Source organism: Lagopus muta, chromosome 11 (assembly GCF_023343835.1).
Source record: "Lagopus muta isolate bLagMut1 chromosome 11, bLagMut1 primary, whole genome shotgun sequence".
NCBI classification, from domain to species: Eukaryota; Metazoa; Chordata; class Aves; order Galliformes; family Phasianidae; genus Lagopus; species Lagopus muta.
In genome coordinates this window covers 3,175,602-3,188,526 of record NC_064443.1, presented here as the reverse complement: position 1 = coordinate 3,188,526, position 12,925 = coordinate 3,175,602, and the positions used below count along the sequence as shown (strand labels likewise).

At 63.3% G+C, this 12,925-nt stretch overlaps 1 protein-coding gene and 1 long non-coding RNA gene across 3 annotated transcripts; one reads left to right on the top strand and one right to left on the bottom strand.

Moving 5' to 3' along the window:
- Positions 1-484: 484 nt before the first annotated feature.
- Positions 485-7,107, bottom strand: LOC125698801 (uncharacterized). Its single transcript, XR_007379337.1, has 2 exons — positions 3,005-7,107; positions 485-1,560 (listed from the first exon to the last, which is right to left on the bottom strand). It is a non-coding gene; the product is annotated as an uncharacterized LOC125698801 (long non-coding RNA).
- On the top strand, positions 1,635-12,398 carry SLC38A3 (solute carrier family 38 member 3). Of its 2 annotated transcripts, XM_048957598.1 has the most exons (17): positions 1,635-1,653; positions 2,785-2,866; positions 7,118-7,294; positions 8,125-8,206; positions 8,287-8,402; positions 8,507-8,580; positions 8,658-8,750; positions 8,831-8,912; positions 9,549-9,631; positions 9,699-9,757; positions 9,832-9,999; positions 10,077-10,156; positions 10,221-10,321; positions 10,414-10,538; positions 10,737-10,881; positions 10,963-11,066; positions 11,271-12,398. In XM_048957598.1, exons 3-17 carry the CDS (start codon positions 7,185-7,187, stop codon positions 11,373-11,375), a joined length of 1,527 nt encoding a protein of 508 aa, XP_048813555.1. In that variant the 5' UTR covers positions 1,635-1,653; positions 2,785-2,866; positions 7,118-7,184; the 3' UTR covers positions 11,376-12,398. The 2 variants fall into 2 exon arrangements, with proteins under 2 accessions (XP_048813555.1, XP_048813556.1); XM_048957599.1 differs by lacking the exon at positions 1,635-1,653 and having other exon boundaries at positions 2,638-2,866.
- The last annotated feature ends 527 nt before the right edge of the window (positions 12,399-12,925 follow it).

The window sequence follows — 12,925 nt, the reverse complement described above, 5'->3', positions numbered from 1 at the left end:
ATCATTAGGTTGTTGTTCAGCAATGATGATCAGCAGCTGTGAAGGGCAAACCTGGCAGGGAGCTCAGGAACGGGGGCCTGCGTGTGGGGCCAGGACACAGGGATGTGAGGATGCCCAGCCCCACGGGGCTGTGGGGCAGCAGTGACACTGCTGCCTGGGCTGGGGCTGGAGCTGAGAGGCAATGTTGGGTGCAGGAGGAACGCTGCCAAGCCGAGCATTGCTCGTCCCCTCGGTGGGACGTGGGGCGTCCGAGCAGAGCTGGCACATGGCGGCCAGGACTGGGCTGTGCCCCGTCCCCCATCCCCACATCCCTCATCACCAACGCTGCAGGACACTCTTGGGAGGCTGTGATTGAGTGTGGTGATAAACCCACCCCATCAGATCTGCGGAGCCGTGTTTTGCTCCTGGCTTCTGTAAAGTTAATTGGGTTAGAGTTTCCAGGAAGAAATGAAGGAGAAAAACACTCTCCCGGTGTGTGGGGCCATTGAATGCTCTCTGGCGAGTTATAATTGCAAATCATGTTTTGAAATCGCATTAACCAATTATTCCTTGTTGTTGTTGTGCCCGGCTGCAGGACAGCGTGTGCATGGTGGTGGAGGAGAGCTGTGCCGGTCCCACCAGCAGGGCGGGCGGTGACACCTGGCACTGGGACCGGAGGCACCCGCTGCCTTGTCCCCAGCAAGAGAGGTGTCCGAGGCTTTGTGCTTCAGAGGAGCCACGGGGCTGCAGGTGAAGCTGTTTCCTCAGCTGTGTGCTCCCACCACCACCATCTCAGCTGCAGGAAGGTCGGATGGCAGGAAGCAGAGCATGACCCCATCCAGCCCCCGGCGCCCAGTGCCCGTCCTTCATGGCTGAGGATGCTTGCAGCTGCCCCGGCCCCTGTCCTGGCCGCCCTCATCCAGCACCAGGCAGGGCTGGATCTCAGGGCCAGTGATCCCATGCGTGGGCTTGTGCGCAGTGACACAGAGCACGAGGCTGAGGCCGCCTGGGAGTTGGGCATAGGGCAGCACTGGTGAGGGCAGATAGAAGGGGCAGAGTGCAGGTAATGGGGTGGTTCTGTGCTTCTGAGTCTGTTCGGTGATTCTCAGCCCAGGGGAGGCTCTGCAGAGACCTTACAGCAGCTCTTCCAGTGCCTAAAAGGGCTAAAGGAAAGCCCTTGTCCTCTACGGAAAGGGAATATTTACAAGGGCATAGTTGGATAGAACAAGGAGGAATGGCTTTGTACTGAAAGGTGGAGATCTAGGTGAGATGTTAGAAGTAAATTCTTTCAGAGTGTGGTGAAGCGCTGGCACTGATGCCAAGAGCTGTGGGTGCCATCCCTGGAGGTGCCCCAGGCCATGGAGGGGTTCTGGGCAGCCTGAGCTGGGGGACAGCCAGACCATGGCAGGGATGGGCCTGGGGGCTGTAAGGTTCTTCCCAGCCCAACCATGCTGTGATCCTATGATTCCATGATTCTATGATTACGGTTCTATGTGCTCCAGTCCCAAGGCTCGGCGACTTTTCTCCCTTCTCACTGCTCTGATTTCCTGCAGAGCCCGGCTGGGCATGGCTCGAGTTCATCTGGAAGGAGAGGAGCAGAAGCACGGCATGACGGGGCGTAAGGGAAGGGATGACAGTGCGGGGCTGTGGGGCTGAAGACCACCAGCCATATTTGTAAGTCACGGGGGTCTGAGCCCCGTCCCCATCCCATCCCCACCAGGCTCAGCCCGTGGCTGTGTTTGCGCTCAGGGCGGCAGCTCCTGCTGTGTTTACAGCCGGATGAGGCACGGTGCCACGTGGCTGCTGGGTGCCCGCCCTTGCTGGGGTGGGGAGGGTTAAACGGATGGAGCACAGAAGCTCTGGTTGTCCTGACCCCCCCGCGCCGAACCTGGCCGCTTCGCTCCAGCACGCCAGCCAGCGCTGGTTCAGCACTTACGCATGATGCTGTTATTAGAAATTAGTTAATGGATGTCTCCGACCGAATGAGAGCTGTGGCAACGGGCACATGGGGGGCAGGAACGGCTGCGGGTGCTCATGTGATGTGCAGCACCCACCCCAGTGCCGCCCTCGGGTGCTGGGGAGCGGGACGTGTGCGAGCGTGATGCTCGCTGGGTCCGCTGATCTGCTTTGTAGGAGAGATGTATGGGACCTAAGTGCAGCCCCTTAGGGCCGTGTGGGGCAGGCCTTGGGGGAGGAGAGGTGCCTTGTTGGTTGGTGGTGCTGCAGCCTGAGCAGTGTGTAAGGAAGAATCCCCCAAAGCAGGCAGGCCGCTGGGTGCGATGGCACAGGGACTGCCACCCATGGAGCCCCAACGCTGCAGTGCAGATCTCCCCCTAAGCAAAACCCCATGGCCACCAGCGGGGTGCAGTGCCTGGGACCCACACTAAGGGAAACAGCAGCCCCAGGCTCCTCGGGATGCCCTCAGAGCAGAGATGTCCTCGTTGGCGGCTCTTTTTGAGGGGACAAACCCCAGCATTTCATCGGTAAAAGGTGCTCTCAGCACAAGCAGGGAAGCCTGGAGGGGTTCCGGGGGCACCGCACTGTCCCTCCCCCTCCTTTTCCCCCCGTTCTGGAGGCATCCGCATTTATGCCCCCCGCCCCTCTCCGGTGCCCGCCCGTTCCCAGCCCTCGGGGTGGGGTAGCCGCGGTGGCCGTGCCCGGTGGCAGCGGGGCCGTGTGCTGCGTGCGCCTCCCCCTCGCCACCGGCCTCCCCGTAGGTCCGCGTTGACGCTGCGCGGAGATTGGGAGCCGTGGCACGAGGGGCGGGCCTGGGCTCCCGTTTAATCCCCGCTCTGTCGGGATTAGGGCCGGAGGAGACTCGGTAATCTGCCGGAGGCTCGGCACGCAGCTGGGGCTGGCAGCGAGGCAGCGCCGAGGGGACGGGCAGGTAGGTCCGGCGGGACTCACATCCCCGCGCTGTCCCCGCTTTCCCCCTGTCCCGTGCTGGGAGCGAAGGCTGCAATAGGTCCCCCCTTCTCCGTGCCCCCCCGGCTTCCCCTCGCCGTGCCACCCCCGCGCCGCTCACCTCCTCCTCCCCTAACTCCAAAAGTTCCTCCGGAGCCCCGAGCCGGGAATGCTGCAGAAGGAAGGAGCCGCTGGCCGCCTCCCCCCGGCGCGCTGCCCCACGGCACGCTGCCCCACAGCGCAGTCGCTCGCAGGTGGCACAGCCGGAGCAGCGCAGGGGCTGTTTGCTTTGCTTTGCCTTCCTCTTCCCTCTCCAGCTGCTGAAACCCTCCCACAACGTATAAAAAAATCCTGCGAATGCTCGTAAAGAGGCAGAGCTGCAGCCCTTGGGGGAGCCCCGCCGCCCCTCGCATTTCTCAGCCCTCTTTGCTCTGCTGCAACCCCTCGCACTCCCCTCCCCATTTTTTTCCTTTCTTTTTTTTTCTTTTCTTTTATTTTCCACTTTAATTTTTAATCAGCCGTGCCAGCGATGTGTGTGTGTGTGTGTGTAAGTGCTGGAAAGTGCGGCGGCCGCATCGGGTGTCAGGGGCTCCCACGCGGTGGGGCCGTGTGTGCCGTGCGGGTATTTTTAGGGCAGAGCACAGCGCGGCCGTGACGTCTGCAGCGCTCCGTGTGTCTGCGGGATGGCAGGAGAGCTCCTGGGGAAAGAGAGGCACCGCCGTCGGGCTCCCATCTGCGGGCACACGGGGCGGCCCCGGGGCTGCGGGACTGCCGTGCCCACGCGGAGGAGGAGACGGGAATTTTCCATAGGCAACCGGATGGTGCCCGAGCTCGGCGGTCGCATCTGACGGCGCACGGGCTGTCGATGCAGAGACGGTGCCCAGCTGCCCGCCGCGCCCCCCCAGCGGCGGATGGGGAGCGGTGTGGATGCTCGGGGGTGGCATCGGGGTGCTGCCGCCGCGGGGAGCCCGGCTCAGGTGCAAAGGTCCCGCAGCGCCCGGCTGCGCTGCAGCTGCATTCGCACTGGGGCCGCGGCCACGGCAAACAAACGGGCCCCGGCCGAGGCTGTTTTCCTTGGCGCAGGGGGACCGGGGGGAGGACTGGGATCCCACGGGCTCCTCGGACTGAGAAAACAGAGGCCCCTGCCCTCTGTTTTCTCGCCACGGGGTCCCGGCCACCCCCGCATCCGCAGCACCGCTGGGTTGCTGACGCAGGGCTGGGGACAGCTGTGACCCTGGTGGATGGTGGTGCGTGTTTTTGGGTGCTGGACGCTTGGTGGTACCCCATGAAGGTGTGCGTTAGGACACTGAGAGGTGTCATCCTTCCTAGGTGTGATGGAAAAGCTCAAATTGTGGTTTCGGGCAGTCTGCGTGTTTAATCTCTGCCACGTGCTTGGCACCTTTGTTCTGTGCCTCAGTTTCCCCATAGCCCTTCAGGGGAGGACATGCCAACTGTGCCACCCTCTGCTCGTGGTGCCACCACTGTCCCCATCACATCTCCAACCCCGGCATGTCCACCACTGCAAAAGTGCTGTGCTCATCCCAGTAACGAGGCGAGCACCGCTGCTTTGGAGGGAGTATGTGTGGCAAAGGGGCTTGGCTGGCTCAGAGGGGACCATGGCTGCCAGCGTGATGGGGCTGCCCATGGCCATGGTGTTGGGACATTCAGAGAACATTCTGTCCTGGGGATCCTCTCCCTGTCCTGCATGGCCATGGGGCCACAGTGATGACAGTGGGGTCACGGCCAGGCCTGGGGCTGTGGAAGGTGTACCTTGGCTGACGTGCTGCTGGCCACTAGCATGGTGTGCTGTCCCCCCCGCCCTTCGGCTGAGTGCCTGAGCTGGATTCCATGGTGCTGCTGGATGTCCCCTCTGTCCCCATCGCATCCCAAACCCCAGCATGTCCACCACTAGACTGTGTGGGGGGGGAGCTACCTCATGATGGTCTCCTATTTCCCGAGGGTCTCCATATGGTGCCCATAGAGGAGCATTCTCCTCACCCCAGGAGAATGAGGGGTGGCTGTGCTCGCTGCGCCCATCCTGATGCAGCCCACAGGGCTGGGTGAGGCCGTGCTGTGTTGGGAGGTGGGAGCGCGGCACGTAGCTAAGAGCAGGGCAGGCTGCTAAATTTAGGAAGCCAGGTCAGGAGAAAAACACAGGTCTGTGTTGTGCTGGGCTGGGGGAGGGTGGCCGGCGGTGGCGTGAGGCTGGCACAGGGACCCCAGGCCATGCCAGCAGCCATGCCATCATTGTGCTGCTGTGCCTCTGAGGTGCTGCTGCCGTCACACTGAGCTGGGAACATGAGAGCACCGTGCTGACACCCGAGCAGCACAGGAACCCATGGGCACGGGGGGGGTGTGCAGCCTTCATCCCAGTGCTGGGCTGCCAGCACTGTGGGGCAGCAGCTGCTGCTGCTTGGCGCTAAATCCGGATTACACCACTGGAGTGCTGCATCCCCCACCCTGGTGCAGTGGATTAGCGGGTTGGGGTCTGGGCACTGCAGAGCTTTGGGGCTCAGGGTGTCCCCGAGCTTTGGCCCCGGCGCATGAAGTGGCACTGAGACAGGGGCGGACGTGGTGTCATTGAACTCGGTGTGGTGACAAGTGATGGCTGAGCCCACGGGACCTGATGGCACAGTGAAAGGCATCCCTGTGGGCACTGCTTCCTTGCAGCCCCCTGTCCCTGGGTGGTGTTGGTGCCCCGCTATGGGCAGCTCTGCGAGGCCCCAGGCTGAGGGCCGCTGCCACACCATCTATTTGCTGTTCTACAGAACCTTATCACAAAGCAAACAGTGTCTGCGGGGGGCACGACCCATGCGTCACCGGTCCCTCGCCCCTTCCCCAGTGCCACCAGCAGAGACCAAAGGCCGGCAGGCGCAGAGGTGGCAGTGAGTGCTGCAGGGCTGTGCCAGCGCTGCCGGCGGGAGGAAGCCGGGGGCGACGCTCACAGCATGACAAATGGGGCCGGGTGTGCTGGGGGAGGCTGGCGGCCCCCGGACGTAGCCATAACCAGGAGGAGGAGGAGGGGGCTGCAGCGGGGGGCACGGGCACCTCACAGCTTGGCACTGGCACTGTAGATGGATATGGGGGGCCGGGCGAGGGATGTGCCGGCAGCGGTGGGAAGGCGCGGAGCTAACGGCAGCGCTGGGACGTGCTGGCAGCCCCGTCCGTGCCTGGATGCAGCCCAAGCTGAGGCCCAGTGGAGGGGATAAATCATCACCCAGCAGCCGCCTGCGGTTCCATCTCTTCCACCACGCAGCTCAGCCTTGCTGTCCTGGGGCCCTGCTGTGCCTCAGTTTCCCCACCTGGACAAGTGCCATGCAGAGGGGTGGCTCGGTGCCGCATCCCACCTGTGGCTCAGCCCCGTCACCCCCTGGTGCTACTGGATGCTGCTGGGCTGTGTGTGGCCTGGAGTGACCCTTGGTCCCCAGGTGATTGGGACAGAGCGGTGATGTGACTCACAGGGTTAGGGGTGCTGCAGCCCTTCCCAGGTGTGCCTGGGGGCTGCTGTCCCCTGTGCCCCCCAACCTGGGGTCTCAGTACTGAGCAGAACCACACACAGAGCCAGGCGGTACCCAGGACTGCTGCTCAACCCCAAGTGCTGGGCCAAGAGCTAAAGGATGGGTGCAGCCCCCAATCCTCATGGGGACCTACAGCAGTGGGGTGATGGGGAGGCTGCATCCTCCTGGGGCTGGGGATCATCCTGCATCCCACCCTGAAGGCAGGTGACTGTCTGTCTATCCCCATGATGGGGATCTGGCATGTGAACCCGTGGGTGGGGAGGACTCCCATCACAGGGTGGCAGGGACGCAGAAGGTGGCAGGGGACAGCGGGGGGCAGTGGGGCCGTGGCCCGACTGCCAGCCTGCCCCAGAAAGCAGCCCTGTGCTGTTTCCCAGCGGGGCGGGGAGGGCTGGGCGCTCACAGAGGCGGCTTTGTGCCGCTTGCCAAGGCGTCCCCGCTCGGCAGCCCGGCCGCCATCCCCTGCCAAGGACTCGTCTCACAGCCTTGCACTTTCCTGCTCCATCGGTGCCAGCCCTGACGTGCCCCTGAGCCCCTGCCGCAGCGCCCGGCAGCACCAGGGCTTCACACGGGGGTCCCTGGGCTCTCTGTCCCATCCCACACACCGGTGCTGGGAGGCAAGGTGCTGCAGGAGGCTGAAAGCTCACAGGGGACGCACGGGGGTCCCATCCCCGCTGTTCCCAGTGCTGCCCTGCTGACGAGGACCCCTCTGCCAGGCCCTGCAGCTCCCACCCGGAGCCGGACCCCACGCCTCGCCACGCCACGAGGAGCCCTGAGCCTGCCATGGAGGGCCCGGAGCTGCCCGTCCAGGCTGAGATGGTGGAGCTGGTGCCCAACGGGAAGCACGCGGCTGCACTTGGCACCACCACCATCCCCTCGCTGCCTGGTGACAGGTAAAGGCTTGGGGACAAGCGCCCTCTTCAGCTGGGGCTGGGCATCTGGCTGGTGTGCTAGTCCCCTGCTTGGGACTGGGGGCTCTGGGGTCAGCGGGCTTGGGACGCTTGGGGTGCTCACGGTTCTCGGGATGCTTGGGACACATGGGACACTTGGGGTGCTTGGGTCACTTGGGATGCTCGGGGCACTTGGAGAACCTGGGGCACGGGTTCTTGTAGTGCGTCAGATGCTTGGGATACTCAGGGTGCTTGGGGGCACTCAGCGTGCTTGGGGGCACTTGGGACACTCAGGATGCTTGGGGGCACTCAGGGTGCTTGAGTAGCTCAGAACACTCAGGGTTCTTGGAGCACTTGCGATGCTCAGGGGACTTGAGGTTCTTTAGGCACTTGGGACACTTGGGCTCCTTGGAGCACTCAGGCTGCTTGGGGCACTTGGAGCACTTGGGGGTACTTGGGGTTCTCATGACACTCAGGGTTCTTGGGACACTTGGGGTGATTGCAGTGCTTGGGGAGATACAAGGCACTTTGAAGGCTTGGAAGTCCTGGGGTGCTCACAGCACCTGGAGAGACTTGGGAATCTCTGGGATCTTGGGATGCTGGGCTTGCTTGTGGCACTTAGAATACTCAGGGTGCTCAGGGGCTTGGGGCACACGTGGGGTTCTCAGGGTGCTGATGGGGCTTGGGGCATTGAGAAAATTGGAGAACTGCTCTTGGGGCTGAGGGTGCTTGGGGTGCCCTGGGGAGCTGGGTGCTGTGGGGTGCTGCTGGGAGGGCTGCATCCAGCCCAGCTCCACTCAGTCCAGCTGCCTTGCTCCTCCCTGTGCACCCAGGTTTGATGAGAACCAGTGTGGTGCAGAGATGGAAGAGTTCCTGCCCCATGGCACTGAGAAGAAGCAGACGCACTTCACTGATGTGAGTGGCAGTGCAGGACCCCCTGGCTGCCCCCTGGCAGCATCTCCTCCTTTTGTCACCTTCCCCTCTTTGTCACACAGTTCGAAGGCAAGACGTCGTTCGGGATGTCTGTCTTCAACCTGAGCAATGCCATCATGGGCAGTGGCATCCTGGGGCTGGCCTACGCCATGGCCAACACTGGCATCATCCTCTTCCTGTGAGTGCTGCCAAGACATGGGGCTCATGGTGACATGGGGACTGACGTCCCCTGGGTGCCGAGGTGCCCGAGGAGCGGCTGGTGACAGCGCTGTCCCCTCGCAGCTTCCTGCTGACGGCCGTGGCTCTGCTATCCAGCTACTCCATCCACCTGCTGTTGAAATCCTCAGGCATCGTGGGTGAGTGCAATGCCCCCCACTGCCCTGACATCCCCGTCTCACCTCCCAGCCCTCACCCCTGTGTCCCCATCCCGCAGGCATCCGTGCCTATGAGCAGTTAGGTTTCCGAGCCTTCGGCACACCAGGCAAGCTGGCTGCGGCCATCGCCATCACTCTGCAGAACATCGGAGGTGAGAACAAGGTGTGGGATGTGGAGGAGATATAGGGACGTGTGGCAGCCCCCCACCACGCTGCCCTCCTCTGCCCGCAGCCATGTCCAGCTACCTGTACATCGTCAAGTCTGAGGTGCCGCTGGTCATCCAGACCTTCCTCAACCTGGAGGAGAAGACCACGTGAGTGTCACCCACCCCGTCCTCCTCCCATCACATCCCTGCCCCACACGCCCTGGATTCCGCTCCAGCTGTGCAGCCTCTGGCAGGGATTAATGGCATTAAAGCCACTGCTATTTTTGATCACTGTCAGTGCTGAATAAGCCCCCAGGCGGGATTAGTCCGGGATGAACTTCCAATCCCTGCCCCTCACTTCCTGCTGGGATCAGCCCACCTGTTCCTCCTCCTGCAGGGCACATTGCCCCAGAGGTGCTGGCATGGGGATCCCAGGCATGCTGGCACCAGAGGACCCTGGGGGTGTGAACACAGAGATCTCTGCGGCTTCAGGAGATGCCCCTTCCCTGGAACATCTGCTCAGAGGTGCAGAGATGCTGGCTTTGGGGTCCCATAGCAGAGAGGTCCAGTACCAGGTTATACCATCTCAATCGCCTGGAGATGCCATCTCAATGTCCCCAGGGATGCTGGTGCAGGGATGCTCCATGGCCTAAAGGGATGCCTACGTCCCTGGGCACACTGACTCAGGGGACCAGGAGTGCCAGGCCAAGGATTTCAGGGGTGCCAGCCCTGCAGAGGGCACAGGGGTCCTCCGAAGCTCCCACTCTACATCGGGTATGAGCATGCCCTTGTCTCTGCTTCCAGGGATTGGTACCTGAATGGGAACTACCTGGTAATCCTGGTCTCTGTCACCATCATCCTGCCTCTGGCCCTGATGAAGCAGCTGGGTAAGTGGGGGCGTGGGTGGACATGGGACTGCAGGGGGCTGTGCCCATTGCTCTCCTCTCCCCCCAGGCTACCTGGGCTACGCCAGTGGCTTCTCACTCAGCTGCATGGTCTTCTTCCTCATCTCGGTGAGCACAGGGCAGGGATGTCGCTGTGTGAGGGGGCACCCAGAGCCCCCCACTGACAGAGCGTCCCCCCCCAGGTCATCTACAAGAAATTCCAAATCCCCTGCCCGCTGCCTGAGCAAGGGGGGAACATCAGCAGTGGCACTAATGTCACTCTGGGCGGCGAGCACTGGGATGGCCCCGCAGCCCCACTGCCCGCTGAGGTGGGGGCCTGCACCCCCAGCTTCTTCACCCTCAACTCCCAGGTAGGTTTTGTTCCACGGTGAGGGCTCCCAGGAGGCACGGGCAATGGGTTCCCAGCATTCATTTGCACGTTCTGCAGACAGCGTACACCATCCCCATCATGGCCTTCGCCTTCGTGTGTCACCCTGAGGTGCTGCCCATCTACACGGAGCTGAAGGAGTGAGTGGTGGTGAGGCAGGGGGGCGGCGAGTGGGAGGGCCGTGCTGACACCCATTTCCTGCAGCCCCTCCAAGAAGAAGATGCAGTGCATCTCCAACATCTCCATCACCGTCATGTACCTCATGTACTTCCTGGCCGCCCTCTTTGGCTACCTCACGTTCTACGGTGAGCTGTGGGGACAGGGGCGTGGGGACGCGGTGGGGACAACCATGGGGAGGCAGTGGCACAGGTGCTGACCCACATCCTTGGTGCTGCAGGGCGCGTGGAGTCAGAGCTGCTGCACACCTACAGCCGGGTGGACCCCTTTGACGTGCTGATCCTCTGCGTGCGGGTAGCTGTGCTGACAGCTGTGACACTCACGGTCCCCATCGTCCTCTTCCCGGTGAGTGTCCCCTTGGGGGCACACATGGGTCACCCTGTTGCCAGCTCTGCTCATCTCCAAGCAGTGAAAGGAGAAACTGAGGCAGCAGTGGGACGGTGCCCTGGGGACAGGATGGGGATGGGAAGGTCTAAGAGGCACCGATAGCCCTGCAGGGATGGGAGGCTCTGAGGACAGTGTGTGACATGTCCCCGTCCCCAGGTGCGCCGTGCTATCCAGCAGATGCTGTTCCAAGGCAAGAACTTCAGCTGGATCCGCCACGTCGCCATCGCTGTGATCCTGCTGACCTTCATCAACCTTCTGGTCATTTTTGCCCCCTCCATCCTCGGCATCTTCGGGTTGATTGGTGAGTGGCAGTGCTGCCCCGTCCCTGTCACCCAGCTGTCTCCCAGGGCTCATTCTACCCACTCATCCCTTCCTGCTTTAGGTGCCACCTCTGCCCCCTGCCTCATCTTCATCTTCCCGGCCATCTTCTACATCCGCATCAGTCCCAAGGACAAGGAGCCCCTGCGCTCCACCCCCAAAATCCTGGTAAGCCCTAGGCCTCCACCCCAGGCTGCGGGGACTGCACTGCTGTTCCTGAGGGGTGAAATGGGGGGTGTGGGGATAAAGGCACAGGGGCAAGGGAGGGATGGGGTCTCCTGGGTTCTCAGTGGGGGCACTCCGGCCCCTCCTGCTCCCCATGGGGCAGTGGGGCAGTGGGCAGCCCCCCACCCTGTGCTCTGTCTCCCTCAGGCTGCCTGCTTCGCCCTCCTTGGGGTGCTCTTCATGATCATGAGCCTCAGCTTCATCATCACCGATTGGGCCACAGGAGGGGGCCGGAGTGGCGGCAGCCACTAGCCACCCTGGTTGCCCACCCTGACTCCCCCCCCCTCCCCACCAGGACCCCACGGGGCTCCCACCTTCGCCGCCTGCCCTTTTGCCTGAGGGGACACATGGGGGACCCCAGCCCGTGCCCACCCCTCCTGGCTCCGCGCTTCAGTTTCCCCATCTGTGCAATGGGAGACCAGCGCTTCCCTACCTCACCGGGGGCCAAAGGGGACGTGGCCAACGTGGCCCACAGGCACCCACTTGTCCTCAGCCGGCCCCAAGTCCTGACGGCAGCGTCTGCGGGGCTGGTGGCCAGCACCTCAGCAGTGCCCGTGCCACCCCCATGTGCTCCGCTGTCTCCACCCCCTGACTGCCAGCTCCTCGCTGCCCCCTCCCGCTGGCACATGGTGCCCGGGGGAAGGCTGGTCCCGGTGCCAGCGGGTGGGAACCTGGCGATCCAGGGGCCAGCTCGGGGAAGGTGAGACGTGCCAGGGCTGGGTGCCGCCGGCACTGGGGTGGGTGGGTGCACCACAGAGGTGCTGGTGTGGGGCACGGAGGTGCCTGGGGCGGCACCGCTTGGGCTGTGAGATGGAGGGGGTGTGGGATGCGCGCTCCCGTACACCAGGGTGATGGGCACAACCCGGCCCCGCTGTCCTGCCACCACCCACCTGTCTGTCCGTCCATGCCAGGGGCAGCTCCCAGCCATGCCAAGAGCCTGGCCACGGGGACGCGAGCAGGCGGTGAGGGGGGCCGGGAGCTCGCCAAGTAAATAAGAGACGTATTTTTATATGGGGGTGGTGGAGGCTGGGACGCTTTTTATAAATACTGTATATAAGAGTAGTTCTTTTTTAATGTGTTGGGGGGCTACCGGGAGGTCTGCATCGTGTGCGGGATCGGGGAGGCTCTCGCCGTGTCACCCTGACGTCCCCGCACCGAGCTGTCCCACGGCCCCCCCACCGCCGCGCCGTTAAGTTATATGTGGGGATGAGCGCCGTGCAGGAGGAGCGCGACCGAGCAGATCCGTCAGAGTAACAATAAAGGATAAAAATGTGAGACGTGCCCGGTGTGGGGCGGGGCTGGGGGGGACCGCGGGGACAACGCGGACGCGGGGATGGCGCCGGGCTCTGCGGGCACACGGCGGCGCTGCGTCCCCGCCGACGGCCGCCGGGTGCCGGCAGCGGAGTGGGGAGGGAGAGCGGAACGGGCCGCTTTCGGGTGCCCCCGGGGCACCGATCCGATGCGCTGCTCCCACTCCCCAGTTAGGACCGGTGCCCCGAGCCCCTTCGCACGAGTATCGCGTGTCTCCTTCCCGAGGCAGACCCGTGTCCACACCCCGCGAGCGTTCAGTGTTCCGTCCCGCGGGGGTCCGAGAGCTGCAGCCGTGTAGCAGGGTGGCCTGGGGACGATGCTGGGGCTGAGAGTGGGGACAAACCGCCAGCAAGGAGGGTAACAAAGTGGGTTTCAGATTCATGGCTCTAGGAAATGGGGTGCAATGGGGAACTCAGCCTGGCGCCAGTGCTCCAAGCAGAGTGGGGACACTGGTGGTGGCTCGATGGGATGTGACAAGAAGAGCTAAGGTA

Bases quoted from the DNA above. Each gene is read 5' to 3' on its own strand.
- SLC38A3 (XM_048957598.1), top strand. From the start codon at position 7,185: ATGGAGGGCCCGGAGCTGCCCGTCCAGGCTGAGATGGTGGAGCTGGTG. The intron at 8,913-9,548 runs GTGAGTGTCACC...CTCTGCTTCCAG, and splicing joins AACCTGGAGGAGAAGACCAC to GGATTGGTACCTGAATGGGA. The intron at 10,157-10,220 runs GTGAGTGGTGGT...CATTTCCTGCAG, and splicing joins ATCTACACGGAGCTGAAGGA to CCCCTCCAAGAAGAAGATGC.